The sequence below is a fragment of the Aquarana catesbeiana genome, linkage group LG07 (genome assembly GCF_042186555.1).
Source record: "Aquarana catesbeiana isolate 2022-GZ linkage group LG07, ASM4218655v1, whole genome shotgun sequence".
Lineage (NCBI taxonomy): Eukaryota > Metazoa > Chordata > Amphibia > Anura > Ranidae > Aquarana > Aquarana catesbeiana.
In genome coordinates this window covers 7,971,545-7,997,832 of record NC_133330.1, presented here as the reverse complement: position 1 = coordinate 7,997,832, position 26,288 = coordinate 7,971,545, and the positions used below count along the sequence as shown (strand labels likewise).

Sequence of the window (26,288 nt, the reverse complement as noted above, 5' to 3'; positions counted from 1 at the left end):
CAGAAATCATGTGCTGTAACCTCTAGCAACTAATCAGTGAGCCATAATGTATGATGTAACCTCTAGCAACCAGTCAGTAAGGGTAATGATACACTGTAACCTCTGGCAACCAATCGCAATCGCTTCCTGATCTGATACAGTAAACTGATTTTAAGTCTAGCTGCTATTTATTGTCTGTTTCAGAGCAGGTGGGGAGTGAAACTGTATGGGGGGGGGGGGGGTGGGGGCAAGAAAACATTTTCCCAGGTTCCAATCAATATTATTATATATAATTATTAATATATATTAAAGACGGCCCTGCTACTATGTGTATGCTCCATCGTACTTTTGCTGGCGGAACTACAGCCAGCAAAAGATTGAGAACAGGTTCTCTATTTTCCAGTCGGAAAGAGTTCCTATCTGAAAATGCGTTCGTCCGTATGCAATTTCGACGCGCAAAAAAACTACGCATGCTCGGAAACAATTTGACGCATGCTCAGAAACAACTTGACGCATGCTCGGAAGCATTGAACTTCATTTCCCCGGCTCGTCGTAGAGGTGTACGTCACCGCGTTCTTGATGGTTGAAAGTTACGAGAACTTTTGTGTGACCGTGTGAATGCAAGCCAAGCTTGAGTGGAATTCCGTCGAAAAAAAACATCCAAGATTTTTCTGACGGAATTTCTGATCGTGTGTACGGGGCATAAGACTGGGATGCCATTAAAGTTCATGTGTGTGTAAAGGCAGGCGTCCCAATACTTTTGGTAATATAGAGTATATATACACAGTTTACATATATATATACTGTATAGGTATACACACAGCATGAGAAAAAAATGTTTTTAATACCATTGGTTTCAATTTAACCCCATTATTTACCATAATTTGCCCTAAATAACAGCTTCTTCTCCTTTTCCCCTCAACTATTATTTTCCTACTGATTTTTATTCTTTTTCGCAATTTTTTTTCTAACTAATAATATTTAAACTTTTTAAACTTTATTCGTTTTGTTCCTTTAACTTTTTAGTATAGTATTGCAGAGCAACAGCAGCTGCACAGATGCTGAGATGTTCATCTTTGCGGTGGCATGCATAGCTTCCTGACCCTTCTCACATCCTGCTGCTGGTCCTATAGAATTGACGCTACACAAAAGTGAAAGCAGATTTCAGAGACGTGAACAAAATTTCACACTTCTTCTGCAGTTACACCTCGCCTGGTTCATTTGGTAAACAGCCTAACCCAACGCTCGCAATGTGTGTCCCTAAAAGAGGCCGCATGGAGAACCTGGGCACATTCATCAACAAAAATTTTAACGTCGTTCAAACCTCCTTTCTCGCTCTGATCTTTTTGTTTTTGGAAAAAATTATGGACATGGAGTTTATGTGTCCCGAGAACTATCATGGACTGGCTGTTGCGTACAGTATGGTATTTCTCGTTGTACCAGCTTTAATTGTGTTGGCTGTGACGTGCTATTTTCGCTCCACAGAGACGTGCTGTACAAAGAAAAAAAAGGCTACAAATAATGGAAAAGGTGGGCAAGAAAAGGAATCTTTGACAGGAAAAGGAAAGGTGAAAGCCCAAGAAGGTTGTTGTTGCTCTTGTTGCAAACCTTGTTGTAAAACTTGTTGGAAGGACTATAAAGCTGTTCTCTTTTGGCTCATAATTGTATTGACAGACGGAAGATACATGGATTGCCTGGTGAATTCGGCGTCTGCAATACACACAAACTGCACAGTGCCTCTACCGAAGTGCCCGAAGCCCGATTTTATCGATGTAGTTGTACAGATATCTCAGGTAAATTGTCTCACCTCTTACTTTTACCACTTTTATTCTTCTTACACAATACAAGACAAAGGAACATAAAAACTCCTCTAATCACTTTATCTAAAATGTAGTACAAATGATAAATACAATGTTGCAAAGTCCACAATCTTTCCTTACAATTGTGTTTCATTCACCACCCAAAGAATATCCTTGGATTCAAGACCTTCAGCTAGGCAAATTATCCACAGCACTACACACGTTCTGAATTCCACATCAAATGCGCCCCAGGTAGGGTTGCCACCTGTCCGGGATTCACCCGGACAGTACGGGTTTTGAAAAACATGTGCCCGGGTCTCTGACCGCCTGAGACCCGGGCACATTATTCAGACCCGCCGGTGGCTCCCTGTGCAGCGTGCCTTGCCTACACAAGCGGACCTCTAACTAACTTCCCCGGCGAATCAGAGTAATGGAATGCCCGCAGCTTGTGCGGGGTATCTTCGTTCCGGCACGCCGCCCGTGAGCTCCACAGCCTCCATTTTTCAGGGCAGGGCAGAGCCAACCAGTGGCGTCACTAAGGTCGGTGTCACCTGGTGCGGTAAAACATGGTGTCACCCCTCTCCTGTCTAGGCTGCCCAGCGCCCTGCAGGCAGCGAATGGTCACGGGGTGCACCCCAAACTGGCCCTTGTAAACGATAGTATAGGGTGATATAGTGGCAGGGTAGGGTAGTATAGGGTGGTCTAGTGGCAGGCTAGGGTGGTATAATGACAGGTTAGGGTGGTATAGGGCAGGTTGGGCTGGTATAGGGCAGGTTAAGGTGGTATAGGGCAGGTTAAGGTGGTATAGGACAGGTTAGGATGGTATCTGGCAGTTTGGGTGATATAGGGTAATTTGGGGTGGTATATTGGCAGTTTGGGGTGGTATAGGGCAGGCTGGGGTGGTATATGGCAGGTTGGGGTAGTATATTGGCATTTTGGGGTGGTATAGGGCAGTTTTGGTGGTATATTGGCAGTTTGGGAGCTATTTGGGGTGATTTAGGGTAGTTTGGGGTGGTATATTGGCAGTTTGGGGGTGATTTGGGGTGGTTTAGGATAGTTTGGGGTGGTATAGGGTGGTTTGGGGTGGTATATTGGAAGTTTGGGGTGTATAGGGTAGTTTGGGTTGTTATATTGGCAGTTTGGGGGTGGTATAGGGCAGTTTAGAGTGGTTTATTGCAAGTTTGGGGTGTATAGGGCAGTTTGGGGTGGTATAGTGGCAGTTTGGGGGGCTATAGGGCAGTGAACCCTCCCCTCCTCCTCCTGCTCTGATGTGTTTTCCTGTGTACACAGAGGAGGAGGGGAGGAGGAGGCTCACCACACTGCCGACAACGCTGCTGGACTGAGATCATCTATCAACTAATCCACAGTGAGTCTTCCAGAGGTGGGGGGCATGAACAAGAGTGTGAGGGGAAACTAGCCTACAGTTCACTTTGAGTAATTTGGGGGGGGGGGATATCTTCTAGGGGGCACTTTAGTACCTGTGCTACAAGGGGGCTTGGATATGAAATTCACCCCCCCTTAGCACATATCTCCCCCCCAATATTAAAGAGATGATGTCTGCCACAGAGGGGGTGGCCCTTGGCACCCCACCAGAGATGTGGAAAATTGCTCCAGGTGCCCATACTAGTGCCCCCCTTCCAGGCAGGTTAGTGGAGCAAAGTGTGGGTTCCAGGTCACAGGGCAGGTTCACACTATGAAAACGCAGGAACACGCTGTGCGTTCTGTGCGATTCACATGTGACCCGGGTTCAATTTCAGCCCAATTATGTCTGCAGTCTCTGAGCATCTCCTGTACCATGTCTGCAGTCTCTGATCATCTCCTGTACAATGTCTGCAGTCTCTGATCATCTCCTGTACTATGTCTGCAGTCTCTGATCATCTCCTGTACAATGTCTGCAGTCTCTGATCATCTCCTGTACAATGTCTGCAGTCTCTGATCATCTCCTGTAGGATGTCTGCAGTCTCTGATCATCTCCTGTACTATGTCTGCAGTCTCTGATCATCTCCTGTACAATGTCTGCAGTCTCTGACCATCTCCTGTACAATGTCTGTAGTCTCTGATCATCTCCTGTACCATGTCTGCAGTCTCTGACCATCTCCTGTACAATGTCTGCAGTCTCTGATCATCTCCTGTACAATGTCTGCAGTCTCTGATCATCTCCTGTATTATGTCTGTAGTCTCTGATCATCTCCTGTACCATGTCTGCAGTCTCTGATCATCTCCTGCAACATGTCTGCAGTCTCTGATCATCTCCTCTACTATGTCTGCAGTCTCTGATCATCTCCTGTACTATGTCTGCAGTCTCTGATCATCTCCTGTATTATGTCTGCAGTCTCTGATCATCTCCTGTATTATGTCTGCAGTCTCTGATCATCTCCTGTACTATGTCTGCAGTCTCTGATCATCTCCTGTATCATGTCTGCAGTCTCTGACCATCTCCTGTACTATGTCTGCAGTCTCTGATCATCTCCTGTATTATGTCTGCAGTCTCTGATCATCTCCTGTACTATGTCTGCAGTCTCTGATCATCTCCTGTATCATGTCTGCAGTCTCTGACCATCTCCTGTACTATGTCTGCAGTCTCTGACCATCTCTTGTACTATGTCTGCAGTCTCTGACCATCTCTTGTATTATGTCTGCAGTCTCTGATCATCTCCTGTACTATGTCTGCAGTCTCTGACCATCTCCTGTATTATGTCTGCAGTCTCTGATCATCTCTTGTACTATGTCTGCAGTCTCTGACCATCTCTTGTATTATGTCTGCAGTCTCTGATCATCTCCTGTACTATGTCTGCAGTCTCTGATCATCTCCTCTACTATGTCTGCAGTCTCTGATCATCTCCTGTACTATGTCTGCAGTCTCTGATCATCTCCTCTACTATGTCTGCAGTCTCTGATCATCTCCTGTACTATGTCTGCAGTCTCTGACCATCTCCTGTAGTATGTCTGCAGTCTCTGATCATCTCCTGTATTATGTCTGCAGTCTCTGATCATCTCCTGTACTATGTCTGCAGTCTCTGATCATCTCCTGTATCATGTCTGCAGTCTCTGACCATCTCCTGTACTATGTCTGCAGTCTCTGACCATCTCTTGTACTATGTCTGCAGTCTCTGACCATCTCTTGTATTATGGCCGCACAGTCTCGTAGTGTAATATAGATGATGAAACGAGAGCCACCAAGCTGGACCCCAGAGAGGACCATCTGACTGAGCCCTGCACGGTGCACCTGAGTGGTGATCAGTGACAGTGTAGCAAGGCCAGTCTGAGGGGGGATCAATGATGTAGGGGGCAGTGAATACAGTGGGGTAAAGGGGCACTGATATAAAGGTTACCCCTTATCTTAGTAACCCCCCACCGCACCTTACCTTAGTGCATTCACTTTGTGGAAGGTGCTCTATGATGATCAGAGTCCTCCTCACATTAACAGAAACAAAGAAAAGAGGGCGCACCAGCCTAGTGCATTATCCTTTAGTACATTTATTCAAAAAGCATAAATAAAAACTACTCACAAAGGTAAGGAAAGAAAATTGCGCTTATAACTTATACTTTTTGAATAAATGTACTAAAGGATAGGCGGGTGCGCCCTCTTTTCTTTGTTTCTGTCTATCACTAGGATATCCCTATTCCGGAGGGCAGCAAGGCTGAAAGCGATTGTCCATTCTGATCCTCTGGATTACCTAATCAACACACCTCTGCGCAAGAGTATTTGGTTTTCTGTTGTACTGTAATCCTCCCCACATTGGAGTTTCCATTTTAAATGCAAGTTGGAACTCTGTGGACAATGACATAAATGGGAACTCTGATATAAGGTGATCTAGTTACCAGAGCCCCCCTTACACCAGAGCCCCCCCCCCTACACCAGAGCCCCCCCTACACCAGAGCCCCCCTTACACCAGAGTTACCCCATACACCAGATCCCCCCCCTACACCAGAGCCCCCCTTACACCAGAGCCCCCTTACACCAGATCCCCCCCTACACCAGACCCCCTTACACCAGAGTCCCCCCTACACCAGAGCCCCCCTTACATCAGAGCCCCCTTACACCAGATCCCCCCCTACACCAGAGCCCCCCTTACACCAGAGCCCCCTTACACCAGATCCCCCCCTACACCAGAGCCCCCCTACACCAGAGCCCCCCTTACACCAGAGACCCCCCCTACACCAGAGCCCCCCTTACACCAGAGCCCCCCCTACACCAGAGCCCCCCTTACACCAGAGCCCCCCTTACACCAGAGCCCCTCCCTACACCAGAGCCCCCCTTACACCAGAGCCCCCTTACACCAGATCCCCCCCCTACACCAGAGCCCCCCCTACACCAGAGCCCCCCTTACACCAGAGACCCCCCCCCTACACCAGAGCCCCCCTTACACCAGAGCCCCCCCTACACCAGAGCACCCCCTTACATCAGAGTTACCCCATACACCATACATACAGTCCTCACACGGGAACTCTGATATAAGGTGATCTCATCACCAGAGCCCCCTTACACCAGAGCCCCCCTCCCTACACCAGAGCCCCCCCTACACCAGAGCCCCCCTTACACCAGAGCCCCCTTACACCAGATCCCCCCCTACACCAGAGCCCCCCTACACCAGATCACCCCCTACAACAGAGCCCCCCTACACCAGAGCCCCCCTTACACCAGAACCCCCCTACACCAGAGCCCCCCTTACACCAGAGCCCCCCTACACCAGAGCACCCCCTTACATCAGAGTTACCCCATACACCATACATACAGTCCTCACCACTCCCCCTCCCCACCATACACTATATATATATCAATACACAGTTCTCCACCCCCCCTATACACCATCCATGTACCATCTATATATACAGCCCCCCATACATCATCCATGTACCATCCATATATACAGGCCTCCCCTCCCCCCATACAATATGCATACATACTTAGGCTCATGTATCATGCACAGCCTAACTATCCTCAGCCAATGCCTTATAGGAGGACTCTCCTGACCCCCCAATACTACACCAGGAGACCTCCCCGCCCCCCAAAATTACACTGGGAGGCTCTCCACCAAACATTACACACTACATATACACTATATTGTACATTACTCATGCAATTGGCTACACCCTCTGTTCACCGCTGCGCGTGCCGCATTACTACTCCCCTGGGGCACACAGAGGTGTCCCATGTATTTTACAATCTCATAGTGTATGCTACAAAAAAAATGCTAAGCCCTGCTGAAGTTTGGCTCAAAGAGAAGGTGGCAACCCTAGCTCCAGGTGTACATCAAAATGCACAGAGCCAGGTAAGGCAGGAGATCTCATCTCACTTCTTCGTGGTACCTACCTTGAGTGCAAGGACAAGCATGGGATTTACCATTGGTGGAGCTCAAAGGTGGCCAGAGCTTTCATGTTGTGGTGGAACGCTATCTGGGCGATAGTCTTTCCATACTTGCATCTTGTTTATCTTATTACTATATGTTTTGTTGATAAAGTATTACACTATTGCAGTGGCCTTGAAATTGTGGCCTGTGGGCTGGATGCAGCCCTTTCCTTGCCTTATCCAGGCCTTGGGGCTCTGTTCCCCCCACTGATATGAGAACCTATTCCTTCCACTAACACCAGCAATTAGGCATGATTATACCCATTTAAACCAACAATGGGACATCCCTTTAGAATAGTGCTCTCCAATCTGCAGTTCACGGGCCAAATGTGGCCCTTGCTTGCCTTTATTTGCCCCCTGGGGCAATATTCCTTACACTGATACAAATCACTTTACTCTCACTGACACCAATGATGGGGCACTTTTTCCTCCCACTGACACCAATGATGGGGTACTTTTTCCTCCCATTGACACCAATAATGAGGCACTATTCCTCCCACTGACATCAATCATGGGGCACTATTCCTCCCATGGACACCAATGATGGGACACTATTCCTCCCTCTGACACCAATGATGGGGCACTATTCCTCTCACTGATACCAATGATGGGGCACTATTCCTCCCACTGACACCAATGATGGGGCACTATTCCTCTCACTGATACCAATGATGGGGCACTATTCCTCCCACTGACACCAATGATGGGGCACTATACCTCCTACTGATACCAATGATGGGGCACTATTCCTCCCACTGACACCAATGATGGGGTACTATTCTTCCCACTGACACCAATGATGGAGCACTATTCCTCTCACTGATACCAATGATGGGGCACTATTCCTTCCACTGACACCAATGATGGGACACTATTCCTCCCACTGACACCAATGATGGGGCACTATTCCTCTCACTGATACCAGTGATGGGGCACTATTCCTCCCACTGACACCAATGATGGGACACTATTCCTCCCAATACCAATGATGGAGTACTATGCCTCCACTGACACCAATTATGGGGCACAATTCCCCCCACTGATACCAATGATGGTATTGGGAGGATTACATACCTTATACCGCAAGCATGGAAACATACAGCTGACACAGCGGAAATAAGATCTCATGATTGCTACATAGTGGCAGATACTGCGAAAGCGAGATACCCCTGGGTGGGGTGAGTGGTTCAGGTGAGTGCAATATCTATGGGGGATCTATGAGGAGCACAAATCTGAAGAGCACCTGTCACTTTCTTCACTTTTTACATTTTTTCATTTTTTATTTTTCCTTTTTTCAATTACGTATCTTTGGAATGACATATGGACTATTTATGATTAGGGATGGGCTTTATGTTCGCTTCGAACATGAGTTCGACTCGAACATCAGCTGTTCGCCAGTTCGCCGAATAGCGAACAATTTGGGGTGTTCGCGGCAAATTCGAAAGCCGCGGAACACCCTTTAAAAGTCTATGGGAGAAGTCAAAAGTGCTAATTTTAAAGGCTTATATTCATGGTATTGTCATAAAAAGTGTTTGGGGACCTGGGTCCTGCCCCCGGGGACATGGATCAATGCAAAAAAAAGTTTTAAAAATGGCCGTTTTTTGGGAGCAGTGATTTTAATAATGCTTAAAGTCAAACAATAAAAGTGTAATATTCCTTTAAATTTCGTACCTGGGGGATGTCTATAGTATGCCTGTAAAGGGGCGCATGTTTCCCGTGTTTAGAACAGTCTGACAGCAAAATGACATTTCAAAGGAAAAAAGTCATTTAAAAGTGCTGGCACTAGTGTCGGCTATTAATGAATTGTCGGTCCGGCAATACATAAAAGTTCATTAGTTCAGTGTTGATGAACAACACTGAGGCACAATTTGTAGAGCACTTGCCATTTTTATTTATTTTTTTTCCTTGATATGTGCATTGCCAGCACCTGCACAGTTTTGAGTTTGCACTAGGCACATGACACTTTACATTTTTGGGCTTTTTGATTCAGTATAATAGTAGGACACATAGAGTGTCTCATAGGGTCATGTAACATTGCACCCCAGAAGCGCCACACCTACCTCCCCCTTATTTAACATTTGCATTTACATTCCACCTAGGTGGCTGTGCCGGTAGGGGCAGCAAGTCTCTTCTTCTCCTTTTTCCGTAAGCGCGGGGCCACCAACATCTATTTTTTATACTATTCCTCCCAATACCAATGATGAGGCACAATTCCCCCCACTGACACCCAGGGCCGATCCTGGGCGGGTGCGCGGTGTGCACCGCACCCAGGCGCTGCAGAGGTGGGGGCACCGAAGTGCCAGAATGCTCCCCTCCCTGATATGCATAACGGCCGGAGAAAGTCAGGTCAGGGCAGGGGGAGGGGTGCCGAAGCTCAAGTGGCACTCACTTATGTAGCGGGGGCCACTATGTCACCTGCGACCCCGCACCGCCTTTCGGTCAGGCTAATCCACTGACAGTGGAGTGAGAGCCAGCCTGTCAGCTCCTGCGGGTGATTTCCCCCCTCCCTCTCCTTAGAACACTGCAGCATGTGCGATATCCGCTCACAGAACCCGGCCGCCCACTCTGTTCCCTCCCCTGCTTCCTCATTGGTAGGGGGAGGGAGCCCATCAGCCAGGCCTCCAGCAGCTGCAAAGCATCATGGGACATGTAGTCCCTATCACCAGCGGCCCAATAGCAATCCCTGGGGAAAAAAACTCCCCAGCCTGCCCACAGGAGGACGGATGAGAGGCTGCGGGGGAGAGAACTGTTACTCCATGAGGCGAGAGGACAGAGCAGAGATAATGTACGTTTTTTTGGTGAATGTGTTTTTTTCATTAAAAAGAAAGGTCTTACACTATGAAGATTTCTCTCTTCCTTCTCATTATTTCATGCTTGGAGCTGATATTATTAACCCCTTCATGCCTAAACCTTTTTTTGACATTTGTTGTTTACAAAGTTAAAATCAGTATTTTTGTTAGAAATTGACTTAGAAAACATTATATATATATATATATATATTAGCAGAGACTCTAGAGCAGGGGTCTTCAAACTACGGCCCTCCAGTTGATCAGGAACTACAATTCCCATCATGCCTAGTCATGTCTGTGAATGTCAGAGTTTTACAATGCCTCATGGGACGTTCTGCAACAGCTGGAGGGCCGTAGTTTGAGGATCCCTGCTCTAGAGAATAAAATGGCAATTGTTGCAATATTTTATGTCACACTGTATTTGCGCAGCAGTTTTTCAAATGCAGTTTTTTTGGAAGAAATACACTTTCATAAATTAAAAAAAAAAAAACACTCAAGTCAGCCCAAATTTTTTTGTATGATGTGAAAGATGATATTATGCCGAGTAAATAGATACCTAACATGTCATGCTTTAAAATTGCGCACACTCGTGGAATGGAGACAAACTACGGTAGTTAACCTCTTTGGCCGAAAGACGCCTACAGTGCGGGCCTAAATTGCCGGGAGGGCGTCCATGTACATCCTCCCGTGCATGTGATGCCTGCACGCCTCCTGTGGGGCGTGCGCAGTGCGCTCTGTGATCAGTAAGTCCATGAGACTCGGCTCCTCACCGATCGGAGTAAGGGGCAGATCCCGGGCCCTTACCATGTGATCAGCTGTCAGCCAATGACAGCTGATCACTTGATGGAAACAGAAGCAGGTAATTGGCTTTTTTTCCCCCTCATGCTGACAGCGTGAGGAGAAAAAAAAGGCGATTATCGTCTTGTGTTCCGACACACTCCGGACCCACTGCTGTTAAGCAGTGCCCAACAATGCCAACTACCAGTGCTCATCAGTGCTGCCAATCAGTGCTGCCTATCGGTGTCACCTACCACTGCCTATCAGTTCTGCCTTTAGTGCCCATCAGTGCAGCCTCAGTGGTTAAAAATCTCCAATCTCCAAAAAATTTTAAGGGTTACATGTTTGGAGTTACAGAGGAGGTCTAGTGCTAGAACTATTGCTCTCGCTCAAACGATCGCGGCGATACCTCACATGTGTGGTTTGAACACCGTTTACATTTGCGGGGGCTATTTACGTATGCGTTCACTTCTGCGCATGAGCCTGGAGGGATAGGGCGCCTTAAAAAAATGTTCTTATTATTTATTTTATTTTTTGTTTTATTTTTTACACTGTCCCTTAAAAAAAAAAAAAAATTTGATCACTTTTATTGCTGCCACAAGGAATCTAAACATCCCATGTGACAGTAATAGGTGGTGACAGGTCCTCTTTATGGAGAGATCTATAAGACTAGGGATGAGCTTCATGTTCGAGTCGAACCCTTGTTCGACTCGAACATCGGCTGTTCGCTCGTTTGCCGAATTGCGAACGATATGGGCCGTTCGCGCCAAATTCGTGTGGCGCGTCACGGGCCATAAATCACTGCGGCATCGCAGTGCATTGCTGGCTGATGATTGGCCAAACATGCACTATGACCCGCATGCTTGGCCAATCACAGCGCTGTCGGTAGAGAGAGCTGTAATTGGCCAAAGCCAGGGTGGCTTTGGCCAATTATGGCTCAGGGGGTTTAGAACACGCCCCACACTATATAAGGCCGCCTACACGGCAGCCCTGTGTAGTGTGTTCCGGCAGGGGCGGACTGACGACACTCAGGGCCCCCGGACCAAATAAAGCAAGGGCCCCCTGTCAGGCCCCGCCTATGACCCACCCCTAACCCCGCCCATGGCCCGCCCCGACCTCACCCCTACATTTTGCACAAAGTACAACTTCTGCCTTTTTTTTATGGGACCTGGAGGGGGGTCTCTCTCTAACAGTGTCCATTAGAGAGTCTCTGTTAGAGAGAGAGAGACCCCCCTCCAAGACCTATTAGAGACTACAAAGGAATATAATGGGACCTGGAGGGGGGCCTCTTTCTAACAGAGTGTACAGTGAACACCTTCATTCCCTCTTGTCCTCACAGGACCCCCTCCTTGTGCCATGACTCTCACCCCTGCCCCAACCTCTCATAAAGTAGAAATAAAATTGGCACTGTGTAGAGCTCCTCTTACCTTAATTATGGGTACTGTAGCTGTGGCTGGTTCCCGCGTCCTCTGTGGTTGGCTCCTGTGGGTGGCTGGCTCCCTGGTGTGGGTGGGTCACCGTGGGTGGCTAGCTGGCTGGCACCCTGGCCCTGCTGTGGGTGGGTCACCGTGGGCGGGTGGCTGGCACCCTGGCCTTGCTGTAGGTGGGTCACCATGAATGGTTGGGTGGCATGCACCCTGGCCCTGCTGTGGGTGGGTCACCATGGGTGGTTGGCTGGCACCCTGGCCCTGCTGTGGGTGGGTGGCTGGCTGGCACCCTAGCTGGTGTTTCCTCTCCTCTTCCGCCATTTTGGGCACTGTTTGCAGAGGTGAGGGAGGTACTTGGAGATAACTGGTCACCTTTGCCCTATCCGGGACAGTAAATCTAGAAGGTTTGCAGCAGACCCTGTGCGCGGAGACACATGGCGCAACACACAATGACGTTGCCTGCGTGTGCGGTTCTGTGCCCATTTGAGAGTCTATGTTAGAAAAAGCCCTCATCAGTACCCATCAATTCAGCCTCTCCAGTGCCTCTCAATGCAACCTCACCAGTGCCAATCAGTGCACCCTCACCAGTGCCCATGAATGCAGCTTCACAAGTGCCCGTGAATGCAGCCTGATCAGTGTCCATCAATGCAGCCTGATCAGTACCCATCAATGCAGCCTCACCATTGCCCCTTAATGCGGCCTCACCATTTCCCCTCAATGTAGCCTCAACAGTGTCCCTCAATGCAGCCTCACCAGTGCCCCTCAATGCAGCCTCACCAGTGCCCCTCAATACAGCTTTACCAGTGTGCCCCTCAATGCAGCCTCGCCAGAGTGCCCCTTCAATGCAGCCTCACCAGAGTGCCCCCTCCATGCAGCCTCACCAGAGTGCACCCTCCATGCAGCCTCACCAGAGTGCCCCCCCCTTGCAGCCACACCAGAGTGCCCCCTCCATGGAGCCTCACCAGAGTGCTCCCTCCATGCAGCCTCACCAGAGTGCTCCCTCCATGCAGCCTCACCAGAGTGCTCCCTCCATGCAGCCACACCAGAGTGCTCCCTCCATGCAGCCTCACCTACAGTGCCCCCTCCATGCAGCCTCACCAGAGTGCTCCCTCCATGCAGCCTCACCAGAGTTCTCCCTCCATGCAGCCACACCAGAGTGCTCCCTCCTTGCAGCCTCACCTACAGTGCCCCCTCCATGCAGCCTCACCTACAGTGGCCCCTCCATGCAGCCTCACCTAGAGTGGCCCCTCCATGCAGCCTCACCAGAGTGCTCCCTGCATGCAGCCTCACCTACAGTGCCCCCTCCATGCAGCCTCACCTAGAGTGGCCCCTCCATGCAGCCTCACCTAGAGTGGCCCCTCCATGCAGCCTCACCAGAGTGCTCCCTCCATGCAGCCTCACCTACAGTGCTCCCTCCATGCAGCCTCACCTACAGTGCCCCCTCCATGCAGCCTCACCTAGAGTGGCCCCTCCATGCAGCCTCACCTACAGTGCCCCCTCCATGCAGCCTCACCTACAGTGCCCCCTCCATGCAGCCTCACCTAGAGTGGCCCCTCCATGCAGCCTCACCTACAGTGCCCCCTCCATGCAGCCTCACCTACAGTGCCCCCTCCATGCAGCCTCACCTAGAGTGGCCCCTCCATGCAGCCTCACCTAGAGTGGCCCTTCCATGCAGCCTCACCTAGAGTGGCCCCTCCATGCAGCCTCCCCTACAGTGCCCCCTCCATGCAGCCTCACCTACAGTGCCCCCTTCATGCAGCCTCACCTACAGTGCCCCCTCCATGCAGCCTCACCTACAGTGCCCCCTCCATGCAGCCTCACCTACAGTGCCCCCTCCATGCAGCCTCACCTACAGTGTCCCCTCCATGCAGCCTCACCTACAGTGCCCCCTCCATGCAGCCTCACCTACAGTGCCCCCTCCATGCAGCCTCACCTACAGTGGCCCCTCCATGCAGCCTCACCTACAGTGCACCCTCCATGCAGCCTGATCAGTGCATGGGGGATAGCTGCCGGATCACACAGAGCGGGTAACTTCCGCTGTGACACCTGGCGACCGCTGTCATCGGATGTCCCGCCTCCTTTGTTAGATGTCACGCGTCCCGGCATTGGACCAGTGAGAAATCTATCAAAGGAGGCGGGACATCGGATGACAGCGGTAAGCAGGAAATCCCCGCTCTAGATGATCTGGCAGCGCAGCGCCTGCCCTCCTCCCCTTACCCTCCAAGGCAGCGCTGGGGCCCGTGTGATCACCAGCCCTAAAGGGTCCAGCAGGTGGTGCTGGCGGGCCCCCTTTAGTGGTCGGGCCCTCGGTCCATGTCCGAATGGACCGACTGGTCAGTCCGCCCCTGTGTTCCGGCGTGCTTAGATAGAGAGAGAGAGAGACAGTGTCATTTCATTTGAGTTAGCTAGATTAGGCAGGACAGTCAGTCAGTTAGCTGCACTTATAGTGTATTGTGTATATATATATGCATCCCAGGTGTTGTGTATATATATATATATATATATATATATATATATATATATATATATATACACTGTATTCAGTTTAGCTAGATCCATTCCTGTTATCTTCTTACTGACAGGCAGGCTTGTCTTGTTACAGTATTTACAGCTACCCGAAGAAAATTGCTGGTGTTCTTTTGATCCTATTAATACCAGTCAGGCAGCTAGACTATTTACAGTTAGTGTAGTGCGTCCTGCTCACAGTGTTCAGCTAAAACTACAATTTAGTTTTTTGTGAGCTCTGCACAGTGTTCACCTAAAGTTACCTGTAGAGGTTGGTGGTGTTCTCATACTACGGGCAGGCAGTTGATTTTGCTAGCTGCAGTATCAGTACATATATATATATCCCAGCTTAGTGCAGCTACAGGCCATTAGTATGTCTGGAAGGCCAACAAGGAGAGGCATACAGTCAAAAGCCAATAAAAGAGGGCAAGCAGGCTCAGTGTCTAGAGGCAACAGTGCTGGTCGTGGAGACGGTGCATCCTCATCAGCACGTGGCCGTGGGACACGCTTGGCCTTTTTTTCGGCAGCTGGCCGTGTTGAGCCGCAACATGCGGAAGACTTGGTCGAGTGGATGTCAAGCCCAGGGTACTTTGTCTGGCAAAGCAGCGGCCTCTTCCCTCGGCTCAATATCATCAGTGACTCCTTCCCTAGCCCCACCATGTCCTCCTGAGGAGTCCCTCGAACTGTTTGACCACAGTGTTGGGTACATGCTCCAGGAGGATGCCCAGTGTTTGGAAGGCTCTGATAATGATACTGAGCTAGATGAAGGCAGTAACGTGAGCACGGACAGAGGGGGTACCCAAGAAGGACAGCAATCTGGCAGTCATGCTCCCCCTGCTGCAGCATACTGCCAGGTTTGCTCCAGTGATGAGGAGGGAGGGGATGATGAGATGATGAGATGATGAGGTCACTGACTCAACATGGGTGCCTGATAGGAGAGAGGAGGAGGAGGAGAAGGCGGCACATCACCAACGAGGCAGGATGCCCTCCAGGGGCCAGCCTAAGGGCAGCACACTGACTGCATCACACCCCAAAGCTCCGCATGTGCAGGGCGCTGCTGTCTCTCGTTATTCAAAAAGTTCTTTGGTGTGGGCCTTTTTTGAGACGAGTGCATCAGATCGCACCGCTGCTATTTGCATCATATGTCTCAAGCGTATCTCACGTGGCCAAAACATCTCCCGCTTAGGCACCACATGCTTGACCAGACATATGTTGACCTGCCATGCAGTTCGTTGGCAAGCGTATTTAAAAGACCCACACCAAAGAACAAAGAGGACCTCTCCTTGCTCCTCATCACCTGGGATCTCCAACCCCACTATACCTTCAGTCCTCTCTGAGACCTGCACTGAGAGGAATGAAGGTGTAGAATTAGGTGTGTCACAGCCAAGTACTTGTGGGCAATCTGCTTTCGGTACACCGACGTCAGATTGTACCAGGCACATTTCCCTGCCCCAGCTGCTGCACCGCCGAAAGAAGTTCGCTCCCAGCCATCCACATGCCCAGTGGTTGAATGCTAGCTTGGCAAAATTGCTAGCACTTCAACTGCTGCCTTTTCAGTTGGTAGACTCTGCCCCCTTCAGTGAGTTTGTGGAATGTGCGGTTCCTCAGTGGCAGGTACCCAAACGCCACTTTTTCTCACGGAAGGCGATTCCGGCTCTCTACCGCCATGTGGAAGGCAATGTCTTGGCCTCGCTGGACAGGGCGGTCAGCCATAGGGTGCATATTACCGCTGACTTATGGTCCAGCACGCATGGACAGGGACGTTAACTAAGTTTCACCGCGCACTGGGTGACTCTGCTGGCAGCTGGGAAGGATGCAGGACAAGGTGCAGTAGTGTTGGAGGTTGTTCCGCCACCACGCCTCCAAAATGCCACTACTAATGATTGTGACACACCTCTCTCCTCCACCCCCTCCTCTTCTTCCTCCTCCATGGCCTCTTCCTGTGCTTTGTCCTCGGAACCAGCGGTGCTCCGTAGCCGTTCAAGGGGCTATGCAAGTATGCAGGCCAAAAGATGCCATGCGGTGCTTGAGCTGGTGGGCTTTGCGGACAGGAGCCACACTGGGGCAGAGGTTTTGTCAGCTCTGCAGGGGCAGGTTCAGAGGTGGTTGACGCCACACCAACTTAGATCAGGAATGGTGGTTAGCGACAATGGCACCAACCTCCTCTCTGCCCTCCGACAGGGACAAATGACCCATGTGCCCTGTTTGGCTCATGTCCTTAACTTGGTGGTGCAGCTGTCCTTGGGCAGGTACCCAGGCTTACAGGATGTCCTGAGGCAGGCCAGGAAAGTCTGTGTGCATTTCCGCAGGTCATATAATGCCAGTGCTTGGCTGGCAGACCTCCAAAAGGAGTTTAACCTGCCCAAGAATCACCCAATCTGTGACATGCCCACCAGGTGGAACTCAACGTTGGCCATGCTGCAGCGGCTGCACACGCAGCAGAGGGCCATCAATGAGTACCTGTGCGACTATGGCACCAGGACAGGGTCAGGGGAGCTTGGTTTTTTTCCCCACGCCAGTGGGCCATGATCAGGGATGCATGCACTGTCCTGTCACCATTTGAGGAGGCCACAAGGATGGTGAGCAGTGACAGTGCATGCATCAGTGACACTGTCCCCCTTGTCTACCTGTTGGAGCACACGCTGCGTGGAATAATGGACAGGGCACTTGAGGCAGAACAGAGGCAGGAAGAGGAGGACTTCCTTAGCTCTCAAGGCCCCCTTTATCCAGACAGTGTTCCTGCGTGCCCACCGATCACACAGGAAGAGGACGAGGAGGAGGAGGATTGTGTCAGTATGGAGGTGGAATGGCGCTGTTCACAGACAATTGGAAAAACCAAAAAAATGAAAAATATTAAAAAAGAAAAATGACAATGTGTGAAAAGTGTACACCAAAGTCCACAACAAGCTTGGTGAGAGATTCCTGCTAAAATACTGCAACCTATTCCATTGCGTATATCACGTAAGATGTGGGTGTGCAAATCACCACTATTGGTGAAAAATAAAAATTCATATGAAATATGAGAAATAAATAAAAGTGACATTAAAAAATATCAACATTTGAAAATCCCACTAACGTGCCCAGTGACATAAAAAGTATGTAAATTAGTCCAAGTGACATAAAAAATATTAAATATAAAATATAAGCATCTGTAATTCCTCTGACATGGACTGTGAGAATCAAAAATATAAATGCAAACAGAATATGTATATATATTAAATGGATCAATCAAGAAAATGTAAAAAATGGAATAAACTAGTATGTGGATATGTGCAACCAAAAAACATTAAATAATTTATGTGCACCAATAAAAATAGTCCAATATAAATTGCCCAATAAATGTGAAGGAGATCCCTGTACACAGATGGTATGTGTATCCAACAGGTTTGTAATCCCCAGCAGGTTTTCAATACTGATGTGATCCGTGTTTTGTAGGCCCCCACTTGTGCCCTCACTCACCAGAAAGCCCAACCCCTGCAGGGGTGAAGGGCATAAGTAGATCCTGTGGCCGGAATCCTGGACGCCCGAAATCCCCCTCTCAGGTTCCGTGAACTCCTTCCCTCTTAATCCACAGTGTTCCTTATGATGGTATCCACCGGAGTAAATCCATGTGTATGGAAAAAAAAGGAACCCTCATAGCGTAAGTCCGTCAATCACAAAGTTTTATTAACCAAAAAAAATGATGAAGTTAAAAAATAGGAGCTAACACTGCTCCCCTGGCTAGCTGAAAGCTGACAGTATCTGAGGTAGCGAGGTAGCGGCATGCATTCCACCAGCCTAACTACCGAAACCGGAAGTATACAGAGTCAAACGTAGGCGCGCCTCAGATGACGTCTTGATGACGAAACGCGTAAGGCGTGGTCATATGGTACGCACATGTTGCTCCTACGTTTGACTCTGTATACTTCCGGTTTCGGTAGTTAGGCTAAGACTGGGAGGTTACAAACTCCTGTTTCTGGACAACGTGTTGCTGAGGCTTCGGTCAGTCAAAGAAGGAGCGGTGGAGAAGGTGGCCGTCTGACCGATGCGCTTAGACAATTTTTTAGTCCGCAGCCCCAAGGTATGATCGGTTCCAGCAACCATCGCCAAGGTCTGTTTTACATGGTGCAGGAATACCTAGGGGCAAGATCTGACTTGGACACCTTTCCCACCGAAAATCCTCTGGGTTACTGGGTCTTGAGAATGGATCACTGGCCAGAGCTTGCACAATATGCAATTGAGCTACTGGCCTGTCCTGCATCCAGCGTTCTTTCGGAACGCACATTCAGTGCTGCTGGAGGCTTTGTAACCGATCACAGGGTGCGTCTGTCCACCGACTCGGTCGATCGACTGACCTTCATAAAAATGAATCAGTCTTGGATCACCACCAGCTACCAAGCACCTGATGCTGATGTAACCGAATATTTTTTTTTTAAATCTCAGATCCCTTCAAAGCCTGCCTATGCTGATGCTGAGTGACTATCCCTGAGTAATTATCCTCTTCCTCCTCAATGATCACGCTGATAGCTTGAAAGAACATTTTTGGTTCTGGGCGCCACCACCAGTGCCTAAGGCACAATTTTTCAGCCCCTGTTTAACAGGGGTGTGTAATTACAATTTTTGATGCAATACTTTGCAGCAGGGCTCGTTCCTGTGTTCCAACTAGAGTTTCTGTGAGGGGTTGCAGTGTTGTGGCACCAGTGCCTAAGGCCCAATTTTTCTGCCCCTGTTCAACAGGGGCATGTAATTACAATTCTTGATCTAATATTTCACAGCAGGGCCCTGTGAGGGCTTACAGTGTTGTGGCCACAACAACACCAAAGGCCCAAATTTCTGCTGAGTATATAGGGCAGGACCCTACTTTCAAACATCCAACTTACAAACGACTCCTACTTGCAAACGGAAGGAGACAACAGGAAGTGAGATGAAATCTACCCCTAGGAAGGGAAATTCTCTCCTGTAATGCCCCGTACACACGGTCGGACATTGATCGGACATTCCGACAACAAAATCCTAGGATTTTTTCCGACGGATGTTGGCTCAAACTTGTCTTGCATACACACGGTCACACAAAGTTGTCGGAAAATCCAATCGTTTTAAACGCGGTGACGTAAAACATGTACGTCGGGACTATAAACGGGGCAGTGGCCAATAGCTTTCATCTCTTTATTTATTTTGAGCATGCGTGGCACTTTGTGCGTCGGATTTGTGTACACACGATCGGAATTTCCGACAACGGATTTTGTTGTCGGAAAATTTTATCTCCTGCTCTCCAACTTTGTGTGTCGGAAAATCCGATGGAAAATGTCCGATGGAGCCCACACACGGTCGGAATTTCCGACAACACGCTCCGATCGGACATTTTCCATCGGAAAATCCGACCGTGTGTACGGGGCATAAGAGTTAATATGGGAAAAACATTTCTCCTCTCCACTGATGCTTTATCACCAATCCTTGTTTCACTATAAAACCCACATTTTCAAAAAACATTTGTCATTGGGACAGAAAGTGAGGTGAAATCTTCTAAAGAGGAGCACAGACAGCAAAACAAATGTCACAGGGGTGATAACCCTTCCCTATGTTTTCCAAAAAGCTTAAAATAGATTTTTTTGGCTGGAGTTAAACACGTTAAAAATGTACCCGTTCAAAATTACAAACAGATTCTACTTAACAACAAACCTACAGCCTGTATACTGCTGTTCAGGGTACAGAGCCTGTATACTGCTGTTTCCTTTTTTAATTTGGGTGCGGGGTTCCCCTTTATATCCATACAAGACCCAAAGGGCCTGGTAATGGACTGGGGGGTACCCATGCCGTTTGTCTCACTGATTTTCATCCATATTGCCAGGACCCGACATGACATTAAACCCGCAAGCAGTTTTAAATGAGATTTTTTCCTTTAAAAATGACATTTGGTGCAGGGACTGTTCTAAACACGGGAAACACGCGTCACTTTACAGGCATACTATAGACACCCCCCAGGTACGATATTTAAAGGATATTACACTTTTTTTTTTTTTTACTTTAAGCATCATTAACAACTTGCCGCCCGCCATATAGCAGAATGACGGCGGCAAAGTGGTTTCAATATCCTGACTGGGCGTCATATGATGTCCTCAGGATATTGAGCCGCTGCGCGCTCCTGGGGGCACGCATCACGGTGATCGTTGTTGCGGGGTGTCAGTCTGACACCCCGCAACACCGAGCTAGGTAAAGAGTCTCTGACGGAGACTCTTTACCACGTGATCAGCCGTGACCAATCACGGCTGATCACGATGTAAATAGGAAGAGCCGGTGATCGGCTTTTCCTCACTCGCGTCTGACAGACGCGAGTAGAGGAGAGCCTATCGGCTGCTCTCCTGACAGGGGGGGTCTGTGTTGATTGTTTATCAGCACAGCCCCCCTCGGATCCCACTCAGAACCACCAGGGAAGTCGCCCAGGACCACCAGGGAAACCAGCCACACTGGACCACCAGGTATGCCCCCTAGACCCCCAGGGAAAAACTAATCAGTGCAAAGGCAGCTGCCAATCAGTGCCCACTCCAATGCCTACCACTGCCAGTGCCACCAGGGATGCCTATCAGTGCTGTGTATCTGTGCCGCGTATCAGTGCCCATCAGTGCCACGTATCAGTGCCCATCAGTGCACATCAGTGCCGCCTATTAGTGCCCATCAGTGCCAACTATAAGAACCCATCTTTGCAGCCTATCAGTGCCCATCAGTCTCACCTATCAGTGCCTATCAGTGCCCACCAGTGCCACCCAGTGCCACCCATGAGTGCCCATCAGTGCCGCCTATCAATGCCCATCAGTGCTGCATATCAGTGCCACCCATCAGTGCCGCCTACCAGTGCCCATCAGTGCCGCATATCAGTGCCCATCGTCAGTGCCCGTCAGTGCCCGCTCATTAGTGCCACCTCATCGCTGGCACCTTATCAGTGCCCATCGTCAGTGCCCGTCAGTGCCCGCTCATTAGTGCCACCTCATCGCTGGCACCTTATCAGTGCCTGTCAGTGCCGTCTTATCAGTGCCCATCAGTGAAAGAGAAAACGTACTTATTTACAAAATTTTTAAACAAAAACAAAAGCAAAACTTTTATTTTTTTCAAAATGTTCGGTCTTTTTTTATTTGTTTCACAAAAAATAAAAACCGCAGAGGTGATCAAATACCACCAAAAGAAAGCTCTATTTGTGGGAACAAAATGATAAAAATTCAGTTTGGGTACAGTGTTGGATGACCGCGCAATTGTCATTCAAACTGCAACAGCGCTGAAAGCTGAAAATTGGTCTGGGCAGGAAGGTGTATAAGTGCCCGGTATTGAAGTGGTTAAAATTACTGCTCCCAAAAAAACGGCCATTTTTAAAACTTTTTTTTGCATTAATACATGTCCCCTGGGGTAGGACCCGGGTCCCCAAACACTTTTTAGGACAATACCATGCAAATTAGCCTTTAAAATGAGCACTTTTGATTTCGAACGTTCGAGTCCCATAGACGTCAATGGGGTTCTAACGTTCGTGCGAACTTTCGGTCCGTTCGCGGGTTCTGGTGCGAACCGAACCGGGGGGTGTTCGGCTCATCCCTATATAAGACCACAAATCCCTCCTTTTCACCTAAAAGCATTCAAAACTCCAAGTTTGGCTGCTTTAAATACTGTCATTTTTTTTAAACTGGCGCCTTTAAGGCTTTAGTAAACCGTAAGTGATGTCATGACGTCGCTTCCGGGGTTACTAGATCTGAGACTCAATCAAGGCCAATCCTGGCTTTGTTCGGGTCTCCAGCCAGCTGGTGGACTTGCCGGCTGGTCGCTCGGGCCTCCTGGTGGGATGGGAGAGCCCCGGGCGAGCCGCAGAAGGGGGCGGGAGGGAAGCATGTCTCCTCCCGCTGCTTGTGATAACAGCCAAGCAGCTGATTAGCCGGATCGGTTGTTATTACAAGAAAGCCGACCGGCCGCTCTAAAAACTGCACCGGGGTGATGCCTGCAGCTGTACAACCCCTTGAAGCTGAAGGCCGCATATTTGCGTTACGTCGGCGTGAAGGGGTTTATCCACACCTCCCAACTTTTTGAGATGGGAATGAGGGACACCTATCAGCAAAAGTATGCAGGCATAGGACACACCCCTTGCCACGCCCCCTTAAAGGAGAATTGTACAAAAAAACAAGATTGGTTAAACCCACAAGGGCTTTTTTTTTACCACTATTATTCCTTTATATTGGCTTTTGGAATTTACAAATGCAGCAATTTAGAAACCAGATGAAAGGTTTAGCCCTGGAAAACACTTTTTGATAGATAAAAAGTGCATTTTATATACATCTATATAGATCAGACCAAAAAGAGGAACAAATGAGGAGTAAAGAGGGACAGAGGGACATTGCTCCAAATCAGGGACAGTCCCTCATAATCCGGGACAGTTGGGAGCTATGGTTAATCAGCCAAGTGATGCTGCTGTATTTTGTCAGAAAAGGGGACCCATGGAATGTCCTTCGCCTCCCAGCCATATATAAATATAAAACAACTCTAAAAATTCACATTGAAAGATGGAGTCGTGGCCACAGAAACATTTGTAAAGGGGAGGAGTTAGTAAGATGATCACGCCCATGTGAGGGCGCCAGAAATATTTCTGCAGCCAGGTGTCTGTGATGCTAGGACCAGCCTTGGACCGCATTGTTGTGTTTTGTATGTATCTCATATGATTGTCTCTTTAGTCCTCTTTCTCCTCTGTACATTATAAGGACATGGATCAGATTTTACATATTTTGCATGTGCAAATACATTGGTGATGAAGACTGGACACAGCTGGGGGTAAGAACATTGATCTGCTGAGAAATGCCATTTGTGTTTCTGCCTCGTGGCTCTTCTATGTACTTCAAAACATGAGGCTTAAAGGGCAAGTTCACCTTTACAGAAAAATCTGACACAGGACCCCCTCCTCACTTCCCCCTGATCCCGCTGACCTGGACCGCAGTGATCTCCCGTTCTGAGCCCCGGTATATCCACCTCAGGAGTCCGGGGCTTAGAAATCCCCTCGGCTGAATGTCCAAAATGTACCCCATCAGGACATTTCGGAGCATTCTAATGCTGCGTACACAAGGGCGGACTTTTCGACCGACTAGGTCCAACAGTCTTTCCGAGGGACTTTGCAGCGTAGGTCCGCCGGACTTTCAAATGAACGGACTTGCCTACACACAATCACACCAAAGTCCGACGGATTTGTACGTGATGACGTACACCGGACTAAAATAAGGAAATTCATAGCCAGTAGCCAATAGCTGCCCTAGCGTGGGTTTTAGTCCGTCGGACTAGCATACAGACGAACTGACTTTTCGACCGGACTCGAGTCTGTCTGACAGATTTGAAACATGTTTTATTTCTAGGTCCGTCGGACTTACGGGGAAAAAAAAGTCCACTGGAGGCCACACACGATCGAATTGTCCGCTGGACTAATCCCGTTGGACCTAGTCTGCCGGAAAGTCCGCTAGTGTGTACGCGGCATAACTTGTTGGCGCCGACCACTCAGGAGCCGCATAGCCCGTCCTGTCAGCTGGAAAGAAGACGCGTGGAATGCTGAGGGGGTTTATAAGCCCCAGGCTCCCGACACGATTATATACCGGGGCTCAGAACTGGAGATTGCCACGGTCCAGGTCAGCAGGCCCTGGGGGGGGGGTCCTGTGTAAGTTCACCTTACAGATTTTTCCGTTTAAAGTGATTGTAAAGTCTTGTTTTTTTTTTGTAATAACAAACATGTTATACTTACCTCCTCTGTTGCAGTTGATTTTGCACAGAGCAGCCCAGATCCTCTTCTTCTCAGGTCCCTCTTCTCTGCTCCTGGCCCCTCCCTCCTGTCGAGTGCCCCCCACAGCAAGCAGCCTGCTATGGGGGCACCTGAGCTAAGTCACAGCTCCTTGTGTCCATTCAGACACGGAGCTGCCGTTCGGTACCTCCCCCTCTCTCTCCTGATTGGCTAACTGACTGATTGACAGCTGTGGGAGCCAATGGCGCCACTGCTGTGTCTCTGCCAATCAAGAGGAGAGTCTCGTGACTCGCGGACATCGCTGGAGAGAGATGGAGCTCAGGTAAGTATTAGGGGGTGCTGGGGAGGATGGAATGCATCAAGATAAAAACTCCTTCAATTTGATTCTTTGTTCTTTTTTACAGATCATTGGTCTTCTCTTGATCCTAGTGGTGATTTTCTTTTATTGTGTGTGCAAATGCAAATCAAAATCAGGGCTGTATGCAGAGAGATATGAAGACATTTTGCTTCAGGTCACCGAGGACACCATAAAGCAAAAAACAAAAAAGAAGCAGGAGGAGTACGTAGAGTCCCAATTAAAAGAGGACAAAAAGTGGACAGGATTGAAAATTGGAAAATCTGACACCCTGGAGATTTTAGAGGAAATCACAAGCAACTGTAAAGAGAAGGTGAAGATAAAACTTACAGGAGCAGAAGTAGAAGGGGATGGGAAAGGGGATGGGAAAGGAGGAGCAGGAGGAGCAAAAAAAGGGAATGAGCAGGATAAGCAGAATGAGCAGGAGGAGCAGGAGTTGCTGATGGAGCAGGAGGAGCAGAAGAAGGGGGAAGGAGCAGGAGGAGCAGGAGTTACAAAAGGCACAGAGGGACAACCATCCCTAGATATTTGTGACACAACTGTTTAAGGTTTATATAACCCCAAATACAAAGTTCCATTACGTTTGACATCATGTCTCACTGTAGGCAGTTTCCTTAAGTAAATCATTTTGTTTTTTAAATCTGTTGCAGTGTTTCCTACCTGGAGATCCTGCCAGTAACAGCACTTCCTGTTGCAGGCTGACAACACTAAGGCCTGTTTTACATGGGCGATGGTTCTACCACCCCCAGAATGACCAGCTGCAAGTTAACAAGGCCAGTGGCCATGTTAGTACACAATGCTGCGGATGCATTATGGCAACAATTGTACTATAGGCACATACATAGTCATCAGGCAGTACTGTTGCCAAGTAAGTGAATGGGGCTGCATCACGACCCAACTGTAACCAGATGTAATGCACAAGGTTGTGGCACGGTCCTGAAGGCTTTCAAGGGTTAAAATAGGCATCCTGGAGACAACATATCACCTCCGAGCTGCCTGTCAAATGTCTCTGAAAAGTGATCCACCTTGGATGGTCCTAAGTTACTGCCTTGGAATTAACAGCAGCATTGTCAGCCCGCCATACAAACCCTCGCAGTTGGGGATTGGGCAGCCTATCAGAATGCCAATAGAAAGTAAAGGCCGGCAACTCGACAGCTTCTCCATAGAAAATATTTATTTAAGCATTACAGCAGTAACATCATCCAAAAATACTGACGCGTTTCGGCCTTAGGCCTTCATCAAAACCCTTATACTGTTTTTAATGTCATATTTTTAGGCTTTTGATGAAGGCCTAAGGCCAAAACGCGTCAGTATTTTTGGATGATGTTACTGCTGTAATGCTTAAATAAATATTTTCTATGGAGAAGCTGTCGAGTTGCCGGCCTTTACTTTCTATGGATTTTTTGTGAGCTTAATTAGCCAGAGCACCGACTACTCTACACACCAACTATACTATATAGCAGTAGAGCTTGGGTGAGTTTTTCTCTTGCTACTTTATCAGAATGCCAATTCCAGGAGTGCATTCCCCAGGCTGACAATGCAGCTGCAGTGTTGTCAGCGTACCACAGGAAGTGCTGTCA

The 26,288-nt window shown here is 48.8% G+C and overlaps 1 protein-coding gene across 1 annotated transcript; it reads left to right on the top strand.

Annotated features, from left to right (window-relative positions):
- Positions 1 to 1,157: 1,157 nt before the first annotated feature.
- LOC141102354 (uncharacterized) lies at positions 1,158 to 25,854 on the top strand. The gene is made up of 2 exons (XM_073591307.1): positions 1,158 to 1,772; positions 24,758 to 25,854. The coding sequence occupies exons 1-2, from the start codon at positions 1,230 to 1,232 to the stop codon at positions 25,253 to 25,255; spliced, it is 1,041 nt and encodes a 346-aa protein (XP_073447408.1). The 5' UTR covers positions 1,158 to 1,229; the 3' UTR covers positions 25,256 to 25,854.
- Positions 25,855 to 26,288: the final 434 nt, after the last annotated feature.